Source organism: Labrus bergylta, chromosome 9 (assembly GCF_963930695.1).
Source record: "Labrus bergylta chromosome 9, fLabBer1.1, whole genome shotgun sequence".
Lineage (NCBI taxonomy): Eukaryota > Metazoa > Chordata > Actinopteri > Labriformes > Labridae > Labrus > Labrus bergylta.
In genome coordinates this window covers 31,553,281-31,573,736 of record NC_089203.1, presented here as the reverse complement: position 1 = coordinate 31,573,736, position 20,456 = coordinate 31,553,281, and the positions used below count along the sequence as shown (strand labels likewise).

The following is a 20,456-nucleotide window of genomic DNA, read 5'->3' as shown; positions in this document are numbered from 1 at the left end:
CAGGTTGCCCAGGTGTTTGGCCTGGTCTATCAGAGCTCCTGAGGGCAGCTGTGGATCCTCCAGCAGGGGGCGCTGCTGGACTCTTTCCACTGCAGCCTTGTAGTTTTTCAGGAATGAGACGTCTTCAGCTCTCAGCTCGTCCTCTGTGTCTCTGACTGTGTGTGAAAGAGCTGCTATCTCTCTGCTCAGAGCCTCCATCTCCTCCTTCATCCTCTGACTCTTCTGCTCCTCTTCCTCCCTCAGTGCACACAGCCTGGCCTCCTCTTCCTCTTCTAGAAACTGGTGAAGCTTCTTAAACTGCTCCTTAATCTGCCTCTCTGTGTGTCGGGCCTGGACCTGAATGTGTTCTGCTGTTTGATCAAACTTCACTTTAACTTCTTTAAAAACATTTAACTTCTTCTTTTTCGGCTGCAGAGTTTCCTGAAGTTTCTTCTTGTGTTGTCCAGCAGCTTCATCGATGGGTCTGAATCTGTGGTTGGTGTGTTTTTCTGAATCTCTGCAGACGAGACACACCGGCTCCTGATGGTCCAGACAGAAGAGTTTGAGTTTCTTAGAGTGCAGACTGCAGAGATCCTCTGAAGCTCTCTGATCTCTCTCCTGCAGAAAACTCTCACTCAGGTTCTTTAAAGCAAAGGTCTGAAAAAAAGAAGCAGATTAAACGCTTAAATTTATGTAACAAAACATTCATAGTCCTGGCTGCTGCTGTATGTTACTCTGTGGATATTATTTCTGTGATATATCTTTAATAAAATAAATATGAGACTAAATGGATAAAGAAGTCTGAAAATGTTTGATGCTCCTCGCCGCTAGAGGTCGCCCTACGAACACAGCTTCTGTAATATATATATATATATATATATATATATATATATATATATATATATATATATACTATAATATTTACAGTCTATGCTTCAGACCACACGGAGATTCTCGGGGATTCTCGGAGATTCTCGGAGATTCTCGGGGATTCTCGGAGATTCTCGTTCGTTTTCAGTTAGATAAAGTATGTAATATTAAATAGTAAAATAAAGATTAATAAGAATTAAAAATTAACCTCAAGCCATACAGTAAGCTCGACATATTTTAAAATTAAATCAGAAATGATGATTTAAAATAAACTTGTATTTACTACTTCCGGTTAACTTGTCTTGGAGGAATTGTCCTTCCGGGTCAACGCCGCTTCGAACTGCAGAAACACAACAGTAACCTCTCTTTCGTGTTAACGCTGAATATCAGCTGATGTGTTTCAGGTTTGAATGATTTTAAACACCAGAGAGACAGAGGACACGAACTGAAGACCAGACCATGTCCGGTTTACCTCCCGGAGACCCTCAGCTGGTCTCTATGATCGTGAATCATTTAAAAACTCAGGGACTCTTCGACCAGTTCCGGAGGGAGTGCCTGGCTGACGTCGATACAAAGGTAAAGAAGACTAATACACCTGATAATGTATGAATACTAATACACCTGATAATGTACTAATACACCTGATAATGTGTGAAGACTAATACACCTGATAATGTATGAATACTAATACACCTGATAATGTACTAATACACCTGATAATGTGTGAAGACTAATACACCTGATAATGTATGAATACTAATACACCTGATAATGTACTAATACACCTGATAATGTATGAATACTAATACACCTGATAATGTGTGAAGACTAATACACCTGATAATGTATGAATACTAATACACCTGATAATGTACTAATACACCTGATAATGTACTAATACACCTGATAATGTACTAATACACCTGATAATGTGTGAAGACTAATACACCTGATAATGTATGAAGACTAAATCACCTGATAATGTATGAATACTAATACACCTGATAATGTATGAAGACTAATACATCTGATAATGTACTAATACACCTGATAATGTATGAAGACTAATACACCTGATAATGTACTAATACACCTGATAATGTATGAAGACTAATACACCTGATAATGTATGAATACTAATACACCTGATAATGTACTAATACACCTGATAATGTATGAAGACTAATACACCTGATAATGTACTAATACACCTGATAATGTATGAAGACTAATACACCTGATAATGTACTAATACACCTGATAATGTGTGAAGACTAATACACCTGATAATGTATGAATACTAATACACCTGATAATGTACTAATACACCTGATAATGTATGAAGACTAGTACACCTGATAATGTACTAATACACCTGATAATGTGTGAAGACTAATACACCTGATAATGTATGAAGACTAATACACCTGATAATGTATGAAGACTAACACACCTGATAATGTGTGAAGACTAATACACCTGATAATGTACTAATACACCTGATAATGTGTGAAGACTAATACACCTGATAATGTATGAAGACTAATACACCTGATAATGTACTAATACACCTGATAATGTGTGAAGACTAATACACCTGATAATGTATGAATACTAATACACCTGATAATGTATGAAGACTAACACACCTGATAATGTGTGAAGACTAATACACCTGATAATGTACTAATACACCTGATAATGTGTGAAGACTAATACACCTGATAATGTATGAAGACTAATACACCTGATAATGTACTAATACACCTGATAATGTGTGAAGACTAACACACCTGATAATGTATGAATACTAATACATCTGATAATGTATGAAGACTAATACACCTGATAATGTATGAAGACTAATACACCTGATAATGTACTAATACACCTGATAATGTGTGAAGACTAATACACCTGATAATGTATGAATACTAATACACCTGATAATGTACTAATACACCTGATAATGTGTGAAGACTAATACACCTGATAATGTATGAAGACTAATACACCTGATAATGTACTAATACACCTGATAATGTGTGAAGACTAATACACCTGATAATGTGTGAAGACTAATACACCTGATAATGTGTGAAGACTAATACACCTGATAATGTATGAAGACTAATACACCTGATAATGTGTGAAGACTAATACATCTGATAATGTATGAATACTAATACATCTGATAATGTATGAAGACTAATAGACCTGATAATGTACTAATACACCTGATAATGTGTGAAGACTAATACACCTGATAATGTATGAATACTAATACACCTGATAATGTATGAAGACTAATACACCTGATAATGTGTGAAGACTAACACACCTGATAATGTATGAAGACTAGTACACCTGATAATGTACTAATACACCTGATAATGTATGAAGACTAATACACCTGATAATGTATGAATACTAATACACCTGATAATGTGTGAAGACTAATACACCTGATAATGTATGAAGACTAATACACCTGATAATGTATGAAGACTAATACACCTGATAATGTATGAATACTAATACACCTGATAATGTATGAAGACTAATACACCTGATAATGTACTAATACACCTGATAATGTATGAATACTAATACACCTGATAATATACTAGTACACCTGATAATGTGTGAAGACTAATACTCCTGATAATGTATGAAGACTAATACACCTGATAATGTGTGAAGACTAATACACCTGATAATGTATGAATACTAATACACCTGATAATGTATGAAGACTAACACACCTGATAATGTATGAATACTAATACACCAGATGATGTGTGAATACTAAATCACCTGATAATGTATGAAGACTAATACACCTGATAATGTATAAAGACTAATACACCTGATAATGTATGAATACAGCTGATAATGTATGAATAGTAATATACCCGATAATGCATGAATACTAATACACCTGATAATGTATAAAGACTAATACACCTGATAATGTATGAATACAGCTGATAATGTATGAATACTAATATACCTGATAATGCATGAATACTAATACACCTGATAATGTATAAAGACTAATACACCTGATAATGTATGAATACAGCTGATAATGTATGAAGACTAATACACCTGATAATGTATGAATACTAATACACCTGATAATGTACTAATACACCTGATAATGTATGAATACTAATACACCTGATAATGTATGAATACTAATACACCTGATAATATACTAAGACACCTGATAATGTGTGAAGACTAATACACCTGATAATGTGTGAAGACTAATACACCTGATAATGTATGAATACTAATACACCTGATAATGTATGAAGACTAATACACCTGATAATGTAATAATACACTTGATAATGTATGAAGACTAATACACCTGATAATGTGTGAAGACTAATACACCTGATAATGTGTGAAGACTAATACACCTGATAATGTATGAAGACTAATACACCTGATAATGTATGAATACTAATACACCTGATAATGTACTAATACACCTGATAATGTATGAATACTAATACACCTGATAATGTATGAATACTAATACACCTGATAATGTGTGAAGACTAATACACCTGATAATGTGTGAAGACTAATACACCTGATAATGTGTGAAGACTAACACACCTGATAATGTGTTTAGACTAATACACCTGATAATGTGTGAAGACTAATACACCTGATAATGTATGAAGACTTAATACACCTGATAATGTACTAATACACCTGCTAATGTATGAAGACTAATACACCTGATAATGTATGAATACTAATACACCTGATAATGTACTAATACACCTGATAATGTATGAAGACTAATACACCAGATAATGTGTGAAGATTAATAGACCTGATAATGTATGAAGACTAATACACCAGATAATGTGTGAAGACTAATAGACCTGATAATGTGTGAAGACTAATACACCTGATAATGTGTGAAGACTAATACACCTGATAATGTGTGAAGACTAATACACCTGATAATGTACTAATACACCTGATAATGTATGAAGACTAATACACCTGATAATGTGTGAAGACTAATACACCTGATAATGTGTGAAGGCTAATACACTTGATAATGTATGAAGACTAATACACCTGATAATGTGTGAAGATTAATACACCTGATAATGTGTGAAGACTAACACACCTGATAATGTGTTTAGACTAATACACCTGATAATGTATGAAGACTAATACACCTGATAATGTAATAATACACTTGATAATGTATGAAGACTAATACACCTGATAATGTGTGAAGACTAATACACCTGATAATGTGTGAAGACTAATACACCTGATAATGTATGAAGACTAGTACACCTGATAATGTATGAATACTAATACACCTGATAATGTACTAATACACCTGATAATGTATGAATACTAATACACGTGATAATGTATGAATAATACACCTGATAATGTGTGAAGGCTAATACACCTGATAATGTGTGAAGACTAATACACCTGATAATGTATGAAGACTAATACACCTGATAATGTATGAATACTAATACACCTGATAATGTACTAATACACCTGATAATGTATGAATACTAATACACGTGATAATGTATGAATAATACACCTGATAATGTGTGAAGGCTAATACACCTGATAATGTGTGAAGACTAATACACCTGATAATGTGTGAAGACTAATACACCTGATAATGTGTGAAGACTAATACACCTGATAATGTGTGAAGACTAACACACCTGATAATGTGTTTAGACTAATACACCTGATAATGTGTGAAGACTAATACACCTGATAATGTATGAAGACTAATACACCTGATAATGTACTAATACACCTGCTAATGTATGAAGACTAATACACCTGATAATGTATGAATACTAATACACCTGATAATGTACTAATACACCTGATAATGTATGAAGACTAATACACCAGATAATGTGTGAAGACTAATAGACCTGATAATGTGTGAAGACTAATACACCTGATAATGTGTGAAGACTAATACACCTGATAATGTGTGAAGACTAATACACCTGATAATGTACTAATACACCTGATAATGTATGAAGACTAATACACCTGATAATGTGTGAAGACTAATACACCTGATAATGTGTGAAGGCTAATACACTTGATAATGTATGAATACTAATACACCTGATAATGTGTGAAGACTAATAAACCTGATAATGTGTGAAGACTAACACACCTGATAATGTGTTTAGACTAATACAGCTGATAATGTGTGAAGACTAATACACCTGATAATGTATGAAGACTAATACACCTGATAATGTACTAATACACCTGCTAATGTATGAAGACTAATACACCTGATAATGTATGAATACTAATACACCTGATAATGTACTAATACACCTGATAATGTATGAAGACTAGTACACCAGATAATGTGTGAAGACTAATAGACCTGATAATGTGTGAAGACTAATACACCTGATAATGTGTGAAGACTAATACACCTGATCATGTGTGAAGACTAATACACCTGATAATGTACTAATACACCTGATAATGTATGAAGACTAATACACCTGATAATGTGTGAAGACTAATACACCTGATAATGTGTGAAGGCTAATACACTTGATAATGTATGAATACTAATACACCTGATAATGTATAAAGAAGATTAATACACCTGATAATGTTTAAAGATTAATACACCTGATAATGTTTAAAGAAGACGAAATCACCTGATAATGTTTAAAGAAGATGAAATCACCTGATAATAAACGTTTACTTAATGTTGTTATAACTGTGTTTAATGTTTGAGTTAGTTTAACTCTCAGGCTTCAGTTTAATTTACTGCCAGCTTCATGTCCACTTCCCCAAAACTGATATAAAAATAAAACAGATTTATATTCTTCTCTGCATAAATCTCTGAAACAACTTCCGGCCTGCTCAAAACTACCAAACATTCAATCATTTTGAGGATTTTAATCCTGAACAAAAGGATGTTTGAGCAGCTCAGTGGAAACTGAACGCTTCTGAAGTCAAAATGAGACTTTATTATTGTCTAAGCCTTTTCCCTTTATTTCACTGATGTACAGATGTTCCCATGGGGGATCAATAAAGTTTATCTTTTCATTTCATCAACATTAAAACTTCAAACCTCTTAGTCGTTAAAGAGGAGGTCTTTCAAACTGTGGAGCTGGCAGGTCAGCAGTTCGAGGCTAAATTCGCGGCTATGAGAAATACACAACAAACATGACTGTTGATGTCTTTTCAGTTGCTTTGTGGGTAATGTATGCACAGGGGGGAAACTCTAAAGATCTCATGGGACCTCCAGCAGGCAAGAGGGCGGCACCGCTCAGACATTCCTGTTATCAGATGAAACTGTCCAAATGCTCAGTAAAAGCTGTTTAACTTGATGTCTTCTTTTTTTCTCTTGCAGCCTGCTTACCTGAACCTGAAACAGAGAGTGGATAACTTTGTCTCCAATCACCTCTCTAACCACACATGGAGCCCTCATTTGAACAAGAACCAGCTGAGAAACAACATCCGCCAGCTGGTGCTCCAGTGAGTGCTGAACAAAGAGATGTTCTTTAACTTAAAGTTTAGAAAGGATTCTTTTCATATTAAAGCTGGCTGTTTCTCGCAGGTCTGGGATGCTGGAGCAGGGCGTGGACAGGATCGTGGCCCAGGTGGTGGATCCTAAAATCAACCATATCTTCAGGCCGCAGGTGGAGAGGGTGGTCCGGGAGTTTCTGTCACCTGGCAGCTGCTCTGAGGAGCCGCCTCCCCCGCTGCCTTTGCCAGAGACCAAACCAGACAGCAGCCTTCTGGAGCCAGGTTCACTGAATGCTTTAGTCATGTTTATGAGAAATGATGAAATATTATACATTATTAATTATTAATTAATTAATATTATGATTTAAATAGCCTACTGATCGCTCCTTTAACATTCATCATGCCTTTCTTTACAGCCACGTCGTCTGCTCCGCCCCCCAGCGACGCCATGTCCATCCTGGAAACCATCTCCTCCCTGAACCAGGAGGCCAGCGTCAGGGCCAGCTCAGACAAAGGACGCAGAGCTCCAGACGAGCAGCTGCTGGAGGAGGGAGAGCAGGACATGGAAATGGTTGAGGAAGGAGACAGAAAGACGCCGGAACAGTCAGGGGAGTCTGAGGTCCAAGTGTTTGAGGTGAAGACAGAGGACGCTCAGGAACATGTGGATCTGGATAAAGAAGGGTTAATAGTGGAGGTGAAAGTAGAAGAAGAGGAGTCGGGAGTGAAGGAGCTGACAGACGAGGAGAAAGATAAAACTGCAAGCAGAGCGAGTGGCAAACCAGCCGAGGACAAGCAGGATGAAGATCCGCTTAAATCTACGAGTCAGGCCAAGCAGAAAGCCAGAGAAAGGATAAAAGAAGGTGAGTGTCAGTGTGACCTGCATCACGCACACATTAAGTGCTAAACAGTTTTTACTTTTCAGATCCTCTTATTCTCTGATTTAAGTAAATGAAACGTTTATATCTTTTGGCTTTTTGCCATTTGGTGTCAAACAGGCAGCGTCCTCTTAAAGCATCGATCTGTAACGTTCACACCTCAAGATCAAGCCGTGCAACAACTTTCTACAGGGCGCCTCTCATGTCCACGGAGCGCCCCGCTTGCTGTTTTCAGTACTATGTAACTTTGAAGAGTTTGGTACTGCAGTCTAAATTCTAGCCAGGGCTCCAGAATAACTTTTTGCACTGGTTGCACTGGTTGCTCCTAACTTTCTTTTTTAGGTGCACCAGCACAATATTTATGTGCACTCAAATTTTTCATTGCGCCGCCTTTAACTCCATAAGATCACCTTTTTATCACTCTCCATAACTTTCATATAATGTGAATGATTTTTAAACAAGAATAAGGTGTAAAGCAGGGGTGTCAAAGTCCTATTGGGGGGGCCGGATTTGTTCAAATGAGACCTCAGGTGGGCCGGACTAATTTTGCAGACGTCACTATAACTCAACACATGGATATATAGACTGATATATGATTGTATATAAAACTGTATGTTAACACATGAAATGTAAAAGAACATTAAGGAGGGGTTAACTCCGTCACTGCAAGCTGCATATTGGATCAAACTGGTCTCACTCTGGAGCCCTGCCAGAACCCGTCCATGTTAAACGTGGTCGTTCTTCTTTCAGAATACTTTCTGGAGGATTCCGACCTCGACGGTCTGAGTGACATCACAGTGAGCTCGGTCCACACCAGCGACCTGTCGTCCTTCGAGGAGGAGAGCGAGGACGAGGAGCTGCAGTCGGATTCCTCAGAGGAGGGCGAGCTTCCATCAGACGGTCTGACCCCGCGTTTATGAAACTTAGACTGCTCCGTCAGGTAAACATTGTTTGAGAACTTTGTTCTATCTCTCTGCAGATCAAGGTGAAGAGAACAAACACAGGGACGCAGGAGACGAGCGCAAACCTCGCCGCAAAGCCTACGTCCACAAGCCGTTCCTGTACTCCCGTTACTATAGCGACTCGGATGATGAGATCACCGTGGAGGAGCGGCGCAGATCTGCGGTGAGTTCTGTCAGCATTAATGAAGGCGGAGCTTGACCCCAAGTCCAGACGAGTTCTCTGACCCGGCTCAGTTTGAAGAGGTCGACTTCCTTACGGGAACGCATCGTGTACATGCCGTCTAATCGATGCCACCTTTTATCTCGACCATCATTTTAAACGATGGCGGTGAAAGGGCGGTCGAGTGTTTACTTGAAATTTAGGCGGACACGAATATTCTGAGTCTCATATCGGACTATAACCAGTTCAGTTCAGATCTTTATTGTCAAATTAGATTTGCAGCAGTGGACACAAAAACACAACCTGATGAAATATAAAACTCCTCTGTTTGCCTGATATGCAAATTGCATCAGGTCAAGCAGGCCCCGAACATGATTGGTCAGAACTCTTTTGACCAATTGTTCAAAAGTCTTCATTAGTACTGAAGTCAGAGCCACAAAATCCTTCAAAATAAGAGTCTCAAACTGTGAAATCTCTCTGTGTTAACATGACTTTAACAGCATTTCAAGTCGTGTTTCTGAATGTTTAAAGGAGCTGGATGAATGAAGTGAATGTCTCTTTTCTGGCAGGCGAAGGACAAAGAGGAACGTCTGCTCAAAAGACAACAGAACCGAGAGCGCATGGAAGATAAGAGGAAGCAGAAAGCTCTGCAGGCTGAGGAACAAGGTCTGTTTCCTTCTTGTTTGTTTCTTCCAGTTGAAATCTGTTTTGTGTGCATCATTCACCTCCATGACTTTCTGCACAGATCACAAGAAACAAAAGAGCGGGGACTGTGGGGGGCTCGAGGGTCCCCGAGCCAAAGAGGCTCGCAAAGAGAGGAAGGTGCTGGAGAAGAAGATGGCGCTCAGCAGGAAGAGGAAGCTGGACTCAAGGTAAGAACCTCAGAGCCTCCACCACATGTCACACTGAAGGTGTAATATGGCGTGTTGAAACGGCGGTCTGAACAGGAGCGAGTCTCTTCTGAAGCCGACAAACTGAACGAGTGAAACACCTTTTCTTTTATTGGAAACGCTCCGTAGATCAGATGTTCATCGTGTGTTTGATGTTTCCACGCTGCAGGAAAGAGGGCGATGTGTCCAATAAGAAGAGAGGAGACTGTGAAGGATCAAAGAGAGGGGGGGTAAGTCAAACTGATCTGGATCTCATCAGGGGTAACACCACCTTCCTGACTCTGCTCTGTCTTTCAATCAGGAAGTGAAATCTGCAGCAGCAAAGACGACGCAACCAAAACTATCCAGAAATCTGTCCGAGTCGGCGTCATCTGACGAGAGGCGCAGACGAATGAGCGGCAGCGTCTCCGAAGACTCCAGCGACGCCAAGAAGCTGTCGGAGAAAGGTCGCACGCACTCGTTCATCCTGGAGTTGGAGCAGGGCGCCCAGGAGGCGCTCCGACAGCGCTCTGTGGGCAAGTTTGATCGACTCTACCGCAAAGAGAGAGAGCGCAGCTCGACCGACGAGCGCGCCAAACTCAAGAAGAAACCCGAGGTGGACGACGCTCCGCAGGGGGGCGGGGCTTCTGTCAAAGTGTCCTCTGACGAGAAGGGGGACAAAAAGGCCAAGGTTAAAATGGAGAAGAAGGCGGCGTCGACTCCGAGAGAAGGAAAGTCGTCTGAGGCAGATGAGAGTCCAAAAGACGCTCCTGTGAAGAAGCTGAAAGCTGCGTCTGTGGAGGCCGGCAGAGCAGAGAAAGAGAAACTCAGAGAGAGAGAGAAGAAAGAGAAGAAAGAGAAGAGCTCAGCTAGAGGAGACCTGAAGCTCCGCCCAGACTCCACTGGCTCCTCTGAGGAGCGCTCGGACCTGGAGCTGGGATCCGACAGCAGCAAGAAGAAAGACAAACACTCCAAAGAAGTTGTGAAGAGGTCCAAGAGCCAGAGCGAGGAGCGAGCCGGGGAAAAAGCCAAACCTAAAGATCAAGACATCGTGAAGTCAAACAAGCTCAAGACGACAGAGAGAGGGAAAAACTTTGAGAAATCTAAATCCAAATCCAAAGAGGAAGCTAAGACGGTGTCATCATCAAAGGGGGACAATAAAGCTTCAGAAGTAAGAAGTGTGGGGGGGGCGGCGGTGAGCAAACCAGAGAAGAAGAAAGAACAGAAAGTCTCTGAGGAACTCCTCCAGGAGAAAGTCACTGAGGAACCCTTCCAGAAGAAAGTCCCTGAGGAACCCCTCCAGGAGAAAGTCACTGAGGAACCCTTCCAGAAGAAAGTCCCTGAGGAACCCCTCCAGGAGAAAGTCCCTGAGGAACCCCTCCAGAAGAAAGTCCCTGAGGAACTCCTCCAGGAGAAAGTCCCTGAGGAACTCCTCCAGGAGAAAGTCCCTGAGGAACCCCTCCAGAAGAAAGTCCCTGAGGAACTCCTCCAGGAGAAGGTCCCTGAGGAACCCCTCCAGAAGAAAGTCCCTGAGGAACCCCTCCAGGAGAAAGTCCCTGAGGAACCCCTCCAGGAGAAAGTCCCTGAGGAACCCCTCCAGGAGAAAGTCCCTGAGGAACCCCTCCAGGAGAAAGTCCCTGAGGAACCCCTCCAGGAGAAAGTCCCTGAGGAACCCCTCCAGGAGAAAGTCCCTGAGGAACCCCTCCAGGAGAAAGTCCCTGAGGAACCCCTCCAGGAGAAACCAGAAGTGAAGAGCACAAAGAAGAGAGAGAAGAAAGAAAGATGTGAGAGGCCCTCAAAGTCTGTTTCCTGTCAGAGCCTCGATGCAGAGGAGGCGCTGAAGACAGACTCCGCCCCCGTCACCACCTCCTTCTCTGACGACACCTGCGATGCGTTAAGCGACATCACCCCAGAGCCACCAGAGAGCGACACTGAGTCCCGACTCAGCGAGATGCCGGCGGAGGCTGACGCCCTGCTCGCTCTCATGGACGTTTGCACCTCAGCAGAGGCGAGACTTCCACATGAGCGAGGCGAAGAGGAGGCGCCGCCCGAGCTGGAGGACGCCGACATGAAGATGAAAGAAGCAGCTCTGACGCTGCTCTCCATGGATCCTGACAGCACAGTGACCTCCACCTTGGGCCGGGATGGAAGAGAAGAAGAAGAGGCTCCTCCTCCTCCTCAGGTGGAAGCAGCTGATTCTTTAAAGGAGACGTCATCAGTCACATGTCAGGAAACAGAGCTGCAACAAGAAGCTGCAGGTAGAGAGAGTGTTTTTAAAAAAAAAGCTGACAACATCAAAATGTTCCCCTAAAGATTCTTCTCTCTTACAGATTTATCTGAAACGACAGAGAAAGAAATGGACGTTGGCGAGTTCGATTCCCAGTCTGTCGCTCTGCAGGTACAAAATAAAGATCGTATTACATCTGATGTTTTTACAGCGAGGTGAAGCTGTCACTACTCATCAGAGATAAACTGTTAAAATGTCAGAGGAGGGGCGCTGGTGGCTCAGTGGTTAGTGCGCGCGCCCCATGTATGGAGGCTGTCGTCTCAAGCGGGCGGCCCAGGTTCACATCCCACCTGTGGCTTCTTTCCTGCATGTCATTCCCCTCTCTCTCTCTCTCCCTGATTTCAGACTCTATCCACACAAAGAGCCCAAAAATAAATCTTTAAACAAAAAAAAAATGTCAGAGGCGATAATCACTTGGCATGTTAGCAAGCAGGACTGTTAGCCTGTTAGCATGTTAGCATGCAGGACAGTTAGCATGTTAGCATGCAGGACAGTTAGCTTGTTAGCATGTTAGCATGCAGGACAGTTAGCATGTTAGCAAGCAGGACTGTTAGCCTGTTAGCATGCAGGACAGTTAGCCTGTTAGCATGCAGGACAGTTAGCATGTTAGCATGCAGGACAGTTAGCTTGTTAGCATGTTAGCATGCAGGACAGTTAGCCTGTTAGCAAGCAGGACTGTTAGCCTTTTAGCAAGCAGGACTGTTAGCATGTTAGCATGCAGGACAGTTAGCCTGTTAGCATGCAGGACAGTTAGCCTGTTAGCAAGCAGGACTGTTAGCCTTTTAGCAAGCAGGACTGTTAGCATGTTAGCATGCAGGACAGTTAGCCTGTTAGCATGCAGGACTGTTAGCCTGTTAGCATGCAGGACAGTTAGCCTGTTAGCATGTTAGCATGCAGGACAGTTAGCTTGTTAGCATGTTAGCATGCAGGACAGTTAGCATGTTAGCAAGCAGGACTGTTAGCCTGTTAGCATGCAGGACAGTTAGCCTGTTAGCATGCAGGACAGTTAGCATGTTAGCAAGCAGGACTGTTAGCCTTTTAGCAAGCAGGACTGTTAGCATGTTAGCAAGCAGGACTGTTAGCCTTTTAGCAAGCAGGACTGTTAGCCTTTTAGCAAGCAGGACTGTTAGCATGTTAGCATGCAGGACAGTTAGCCTGTTAGCATGCAGGACAGTTAGCCTGTTAGCATGCAGGACAGTTAGCATGTTAGCATGCAGGACAGTTAGCTTGTTAGCATGTTAGCATGCAGGACAGTTAGCCTGTTAGCAAGCAGGACTGTTAGCCTTTTAGCATGCAGGACTGTTAGCCTGTTAGCATGTTAGCATGCAGGACAGTTAGCATGTTAGCAAGCAGGACAGTTAGCCTGTTAGCATGCAGGACAGTTAGCATGTTAGCATGCAGGACAGTTAGCTTGTTAGCATGCAGGACATTTAGCCTGTTAGCATGCAGGACTGTTAGCATGCAGGACAGTTAGCCTGTTAGCATGCAGGACTGTTAGCATGTTAGCATGCAGGACAGTTAGCCTGTTAGCATGCAGGACAGTTAGCATGTTAGCATGCAGGACATTTAGCCTGTTAGCATGCAGGACTGTTAGCATGTTAGCATGCAGGACTGTTAGCCTGTTAGCTTGTTAGCATGCAGGACAGTTAGCCTGTTAGCAAGCAGGACTGTTAGCCTTTTAGCATGCAGGACTGTTAGCCTGTTAGCATGTTAGCATGCAGGACAGTTAGCATGTTAGCAAGCAGGACAGTTAGCCTGTTAGCATGCAGGACAGTTAGCATGTTAGCATGCAGGACAGTTAGCTTGTTAGCATGCAGGACATTTAGCCTGTTAGCATGCAGGACTGTTAGCATGCAGGACAGTTAGCCTGTTAGCATGCAGGACTGTTAGCATGTTAGCATGCAGGACAGTTAGCCTGTTAGCATGCAGGACAGTTAGCATGTTAGCATGCAGGACATTTAGCCTGTTAGCATGCAGGACTGTTAGCATGTTAGCATGCAGGACTGTTAGCCTGTTAGCTTGTTAGCATGCAGGACAGTTAGCCTGTTAGCAAGCAGGACAGTTAGCTTGTTAGCATGCAGGACTGTTAGCCTGTTAGCATGTTAGCATGCAGGACAGTTAGCCTGTTAGCATGCAGGAGGTTCAGCTTGTTGCGCTGGAAGCAAAGCACAGCACGATAAATATACAGATAGTGAGTTTACAGTCTGTGACCTAAAACGCTCCAAGTGGCTGACCAATCAGAGACTTTCAGCTCTTCAGGCCCCCCAAGGTCTCTGGTCCTTTGGAAAGTACTGCCACCCGTCCACATATTTAGATCCGGGTTCCTGCAGAGGTCCAGAGTTCCTGGTTAGAGTTCCTGGTTAGAGTTCCTGGTTAGAGTTCCTGATTAGAGTTCCTGATTACAGTTCCTGATTACAGTTCCTGGTTACAGTTCCTGGTTAGAGTTCCTGATTAGAGTTCCTGGTTAGAGTTCCTGGTTAGAGTTCCTGATTAGAGTTCCTGGTTAGAGTTCCTGGTTAGAGTTCCTGATTACAGTTCCTGGTTAGAGTTCCTGATTAGAGTTCCTGGTTAGAGTTCCTGGTTAGAGTTCCTGATTACAGTTCCTGATTACAGTTCCTGGTTAGAGTTCCTGATTAGAGTTCCTGGTTAGAGTTCCTGATTAGAGTTCCTGATTACAGTTCCTGGTTAGAGTTCCTGGTTAGAGTTCCTGATTACAGTTCCTGGTTAGAGTTCCTGATTAGAGTTCCTGGTTAGAGTTCCTGGTTAGAGTTCCTGGTTAGAGTTCCTGATTACAGTTCCTGATTACAGTTCCTGGTTAGAGTTCCTGATTACAGTTCCTGGTTAGAGTTCCTGATTAGAGTTCCTGGTTAGAGTTCCTGGTTAGAGTTCCTGATTAGAGTTCCTGATTATAGTTCCTGATTACAGTTCCTGGTTACAGTTCCTGGTTAGAGTTCCTGATTACAGTTCCTGATTACAGTTCCTGGTTACAGTTCCTGGTTAGGGTTAGTTCCTGGTAAAAGTTCCTGGTTAGAGTTCCTGGTTAGAGTTCCTGGTTAAAGAGTTCCTGGTTAAAGTTCCTGGTTAGAGTTCCTGGTTAAAGAGTTCCTGGTTAGAGTTCCTGGTTAAAGAGTTCCTGGTTAAAGAGTTCCTGGTTAAAGAGTTCCTGGTTACAGTTCCTGGTTAGAGTTCCTGATTAGAGTTCCTGATTAGAGTTCCTGATTACAGTTCCTGATTACAGTTCCTGGTTACAGTTCCTGGTTAGAGTTCCTGATTACAGTTCCTGGTTACAGTTCCTGGTTAGGGTTAGTTCCTGGTAAAAGTTCCTGGTTAGAGTTCCTGGTTAGAGTTCCTGGTTAAAGAGTTCCTGGTTAAAGTTCCTGGTTAGAGTTCCTGGTTAAAGAGTTCCTGGTTAGAGTTCCTGGTTAGAGTTCCTGGTTAAAGAGTTCCTGGTTAGAGTTCCTGGTTAAAGAGTTCCTGGTTAGAGTTCCTGGTTAAAGAGTTCCTGGTTAGAGTTCCTGGTTAAAGAGTTCCTGGTTAGAGTTCCTGGTTAAAGAGTTCCTGGTTAAAGAGTTCCTGGTTAGAGTTCCTGGTTAGAGTTCCTGGTTAGAGTTCCTGGTTAAAGAGTTCCTGGTTAGAGTTCCTGGTTAAAGAGTTCCTGGTTAGAGTTCCTGGTTAAAGAGTTCCTGGTTAAAGAGTTCCTGGTTAGAGTTCCTGGTTAAAGAGTTCCTGGTTAGAGTTCCTGGTTAAAGAGTTCCTGTTAGCTGGGGATCGAACCCTCGAGCTGCGCTGTGAAACGTCTGCTGCTGTTTTTATTGACCTTGTTGCACCGTGGGCTCTGATTGGTCCGACCACTCAGGTCTTCATGAAAGAGACTTTTTTTGTATTTTTCTGTGTTTCTTGATGTTGGAAATTCAACTTTGAATCTCCATCTTTGTTGTTTTTCACACACGCTGTGATCTGCTGCTGCTGGGTACAAAACGTGTTTCAAACAGATGATTTCTCCAACAGGAAGTTGACACCACCTCAGATGAAGCTCAGACCCAATCAAAGGAGGATGAGACTCCTCCTGAATCACAACCAGACGGTAAGCTCCTCCTGCTCAACTCTCTCTGGTTATTTCCTGAGTGGCGTTTGTAAGACATCTTCATCCTAATCGTCCTTTATGACCTTCTGCTGTTTAGAAGCTGCGTCAGACGAGGTGGGAGGGGCCACAGCGTTAGTTGTGTCTGATTCCAGTAAACAAGGTGAGAAACACGTTCCTGTTGTTCCAAACGACTTTCTCTTTGTTTGAAGTTTAACTCGTTGTTTTTTTAACACTTTAGAGAAAAGTGCACCGGACCTGACGGACACAAAGACGAGACCCGAGGTGACGAATGAAAACGCTAACCCTAACCTTTAAATGATCCTGAAATATTTTTATATGTTTTAGACTAAATGTTGAATTTCATCTTTTCCACTCGCAGACGGAGGAAGTTAACGCTGAAGACGACGCGGCGGACACAGAACAAAGTAAGTTTGTAAACATCCTGAAACACGGCGTCCTGCAGATGCATTGAGCCCGGAGTCAAACAGACGATTAAATATTAAATTTCTTCTTCTTCTTCTTCTTCTTCTTCTTCTTCTTCTTCTTCTTCTTCTTATTCTTATTCTTATTCTTATTATTATTATTATCTGCTTAAAGACGTTCCACAGTTTACTGAAGAGAGGACTTTGTAGATTTCTTCTTCTGACTTTGATATGAACCTGATTTCACAGCATGAAGGCGCACATGAACCCGCTTCATCACTTCTGGATGTGAAGCTAAATAAACGTCTCAGTCGGGGAGGAGAGATCCAGCTGTTCCTCTGTAGTTGGGGAGGAGAGATCCAGATGTTTGTCTGTAGTCGGGGAGGAGAGATCCAGATGTTTCTCTGAGGAGAGATCCAGATGTTTCTCTGTATTCGGGGAGCAGAGATCCAGATGTTTGTCTGTAGTTGGGGAGGAGAGATCCAGATGTTTCTCTGTAGTCGGGGAGGAGAGATCCAGATGTTCCTCTGTAGTCGGGGAGGAGAGATCCAGATGTTTGTCTGAGAAGAGATCCAGATGTTTGTCTGAGGAGAGATCCAGATGTTCCTCTGTAGTTGGGGAGGAGAGATCCAGATGTTTTTCTGTAGTCGGGGAGGAGAGATCCAGATGTTTCTCTGTATTCAGGGAGCAGAGATCCAGATGTTCCTCTGTAGTCGGGGAGGAGAGATCCAGATGTTTTTCTGTATTCAGGGAGCAGAGATCCAGATGTTTGTCTGTAGTCGGGGAGGAGAGATCCAGATGTTTCTCTGTATTCAGGGAGCAGAGATCCAGATGTTTGTCTGTAGTCGGGGAGGAGAGATCCAGATGTTTCTCTGTATTCAGGGAGCAGAGATCCAGATGTTTGTCTGCTTCTTTTCACTTTCTGTCGTCTGTTTGTTGAATCTGTTCGTTCGATCTCACTGGAGCGGTGGTCATGAAGTAAATTCATCGTGTCCAGGTTTACTTTGACTGTCTGATAAACCTCCTCCTCCTCCTCCTCCTGTGGCTTTGCGGTACCAGCTGAGGATCCGTACCGCCCACAGAGAACAGACGTCATAGAACAAGACGTTTACTGCTCGCTTCATTCTCGACTCCTGTACGAGCTCAGTGCAGTGACTCCGCCCACCATGACATCACATGTTTACCCTGTATTAACTGAACCTACTGGATTCTTTTTTTCAGGTGAAGCTGAGACGAAGACGGAGGAGGAAGAAACCGCTCTGAGTGAAAATCAAACTGTGAGTGTTAACAAGTCAGGATATATAGATCTTATTTCAGGATAAAGAAAGAGATCTGAACAAGTCTGAATCAAGAAAGTAGACAATGAAACACTCACTTTGTGTCTCTGCCGTGGTGATGATTTTTTTGAATTTGTAACTTAATTTTTTATTAACTTTTAACAGTTTTTAAAACAAAGCAGCACATCTTATACCAAAATCACTTAGGCAGAGCATGCAAGTCAGGTCCATTCTAAGACCTAAGTTTAACATGTTGACAAAACAGATCCCATATCTCATCTTTCCCAGCATGTTTTCATGATGAATTTATTTTATGATTTATGTTCAGATGGAGTCGCTGATCCTAGAGGAGGAGAAGCTGAGAGAGAGAGGAGCGGAGGAGGAGAAGCTGAGAGAGAGAGGAGCGGAGGAGGAGAAGCTGAGAGAGAGAGGAGCGGAGGCTTCACAGAGTCAGACGAAGCTGCTCAAACAAATCAGTGAGTCTCAGCTTCTCTCTAAACTTCCTGAAGTTTATCACTCTGAGCATCATGAACACAAACATCTGAATGTTTCTCTCTTTTTTGTATTAACCTTTATTTAACCAGATAAGAACCCATTGAGATCAGGATCTCTTTCACAAGGGTGACCTGGCCAAGTGGTCAGCAGCACATGTCATAAGAACAGTTACAATGAAGTGACAGTACAGAGTAACAACATGGTGTTTTCAATAAAAAGAAAGTGTGGGAGCTGTGACACAACAATAAAACAACTATTTAAGATTTTAAAAACACAGGCACTGTTCAATAGTCTCACTGTCTGTCCCTCAAGACAGAACGCCTCCAAGTGGAATAAGTTCAGGGAGTTTTAGTTCAGTCTGTAGAGTATTCTGAAAGCTCTTTTTCCTGATTCAGTCCTTACCCGAGGAACAGATAGAACAAGTGTAGTACAAGAACGCAGGGCATAGCGACTGCTTGTTCTCCGTAATAAAGCTCACAAATATAAAGGAATCAAGCCTAAAAGAGCCTTATCAATTAGGGTCAGCCAATGTGCGTATCTGCGTGCACTCAAAGAAGGCAAGTTGGATTTCAAATACGATTCATAATGGTGGGTGAGACGACTACAGCCAGTGAGAAATCTCAGTGCCGAATGAAAAATAGTGTCCAAGGACTTGAGACATTTGGATGATGCACTCAAATAAAGCACGTCCCCGTAATCAAGAATGGGCAAGAAGGTCGCTGTCACTAATCTCTTCAGAGTTTCTCCTCCAGCCTCCTCGTGTTTATTCTGCAGAAAGTCAGAGTGAGCTGATGTGAGAACACAGCAGGATATAATCAGGAGAATTCACCTGGAGCCAGTGGGAGGGGCCAGTGGGAGGGGGTGGTGGGAGGGGCCAGTGGGAGGAGCCAGTGGGAGGGGGTGGTGACCTTTATTCCCTGTGATCGCTGCACGACCATAGACTGTCTGCACGCCACCTCTACCATCTCCGTGCTCTAATCAACCTGCTGCTGCATGTTTCCTGCCCTCCCCCTCCCCCTCCCCCTCCCCCTCCTTCTGACTAAACGATGATCGAGGATCGTAACGTTTGAATTCTGTTTATTCTGAAACTCGCCAGGTGGCGAGAAAGACGAGAGGGGAAGTAAAGAGACGGCGCCTGCAGAGGTACGTTCAGCCGGTCTCCGTATGCTAAGCTAAGTGTTAGCATGTCTTTTTCTTTATTGTCAAAATGTTCACCAAACAGATCGCAGATATCAACCACGTTAACCCCCCAGACGCCATCACGCCATCACGCCATCACGCCTCAGCGTGTGCTGCTGAACTTTATTAACCCTCTGAAGTCAACAAGGACAAACATGTCCACTTATAGAAAACTTTTTTCTACTTTTTTCTGCATAAATCTCTGAAACATCTTCAGCTCTGCTCAAAACTACCAAACATTCAAGTTGAACCCTTTAAGACTTTGATCACATGATTCTGTGTTCTGATGATCACATGATTCTGTGTTCTGATGATCACATGATTCTGTGTTCTGATGATCACATGATTCTGTGTTCTGTTGATCACATGATTCTGCGTTCTGTTGATCACATGATTCTGTGTTCTGTTGATCACATGATTCTGTGTTCTGATGATCACATGATTCTGTGTTCTGATGATC

The 20,456-nt window shown here is 42.3% G+C and overlaps 1 protein-coding gene across 4 annotated transcripts in view; it reads left to right on the top strand.

Moving 5' to 3' along the window:
• Nucleotides 1-1,173: 1,173 nt before the first annotated feature.
• The window catches only part of bod1l1 (biorientation of chromosomes in cell division 1-like 1), a 30,598-nt gene continuing 11,315 nt past the window's right edge, over nucleotides 1,174-20,456 (top strand). For 3 of the 4 annotated variants that reach the window (XM_065958740.1, XM_065958738.1, XM_065958739.1), the window contains exons 1-18: nucleotides 1,174-1,425; nucleotides 7,271-7,395; nucleotides 7,478-7,668; nucleotides 7,803-8,246; nucleotides 9,012-9,161; nucleotides 9,241-9,386; nucleotides 9,953-10,049; nucleotides 10,129-10,255; nucleotides 10,443-10,503; nucleotides 10,575-12,510; nucleotides 12,583-12,650; nucleotides 16,548-16,623; nucleotides 16,721-16,783; nucleotides 16,862-16,905; nucleotides 17,003-17,048; nucleotides 18,267-18,322; nucleotides 18,651-18,798; nucleotides 19,914-19,960. In XM_065958740.1, coding sequence (XP_065814812.1) covers nucleotides 1,309-1,425; nucleotides 7,271-7,395; nucleotides 7,478-7,668; nucleotides 7,803-8,246; nucleotides 9,012-9,161; nucleotides 9,241-9,386; nucleotides 9,953-10,049; nucleotides 10,129-10,255; nucleotides 10,443-10,503; nucleotides 10,575-12,510; nucleotides 12,583-12,650; nucleotides 16,548-16,623; nucleotides 16,721-16,783; nucleotides 16,862-16,905; nucleotides 17,003-17,048; nucleotides 18,267-18,322; nucleotides 18,651-18,798; nucleotides 19,914-19,960 — 3,942 coding nt within the window. In that variant the 5' untranslated portion in view covers nucleotides 1,174-1,308. The remainder of the gene's footprint in view (nucleotides 1,426-7,270; nucleotides 7,396-7,477; nucleotides 7,669-7,802; nucleotides 8,247-9,011; nucleotides 9,162-9,240; nucleotides 9,387-9,952; nucleotides 10,050-10,128; nucleotides 10,256-10,442; nucleotides 10,504-10,574; nucleotides 12,511-12,582; nucleotides 12,651-16,547; nucleotides 16,624-16,720; nucleotides 16,784-16,861; nucleotides 16,906-17,002; nucleotides 17,049-18,266; nucleotides 18,323-18,650; nucleotides 18,799-19,913; nucleotides 19,961-20,456) is intronic. The other variant, XM_065958741.1, reaches the window with a different exon arrangement.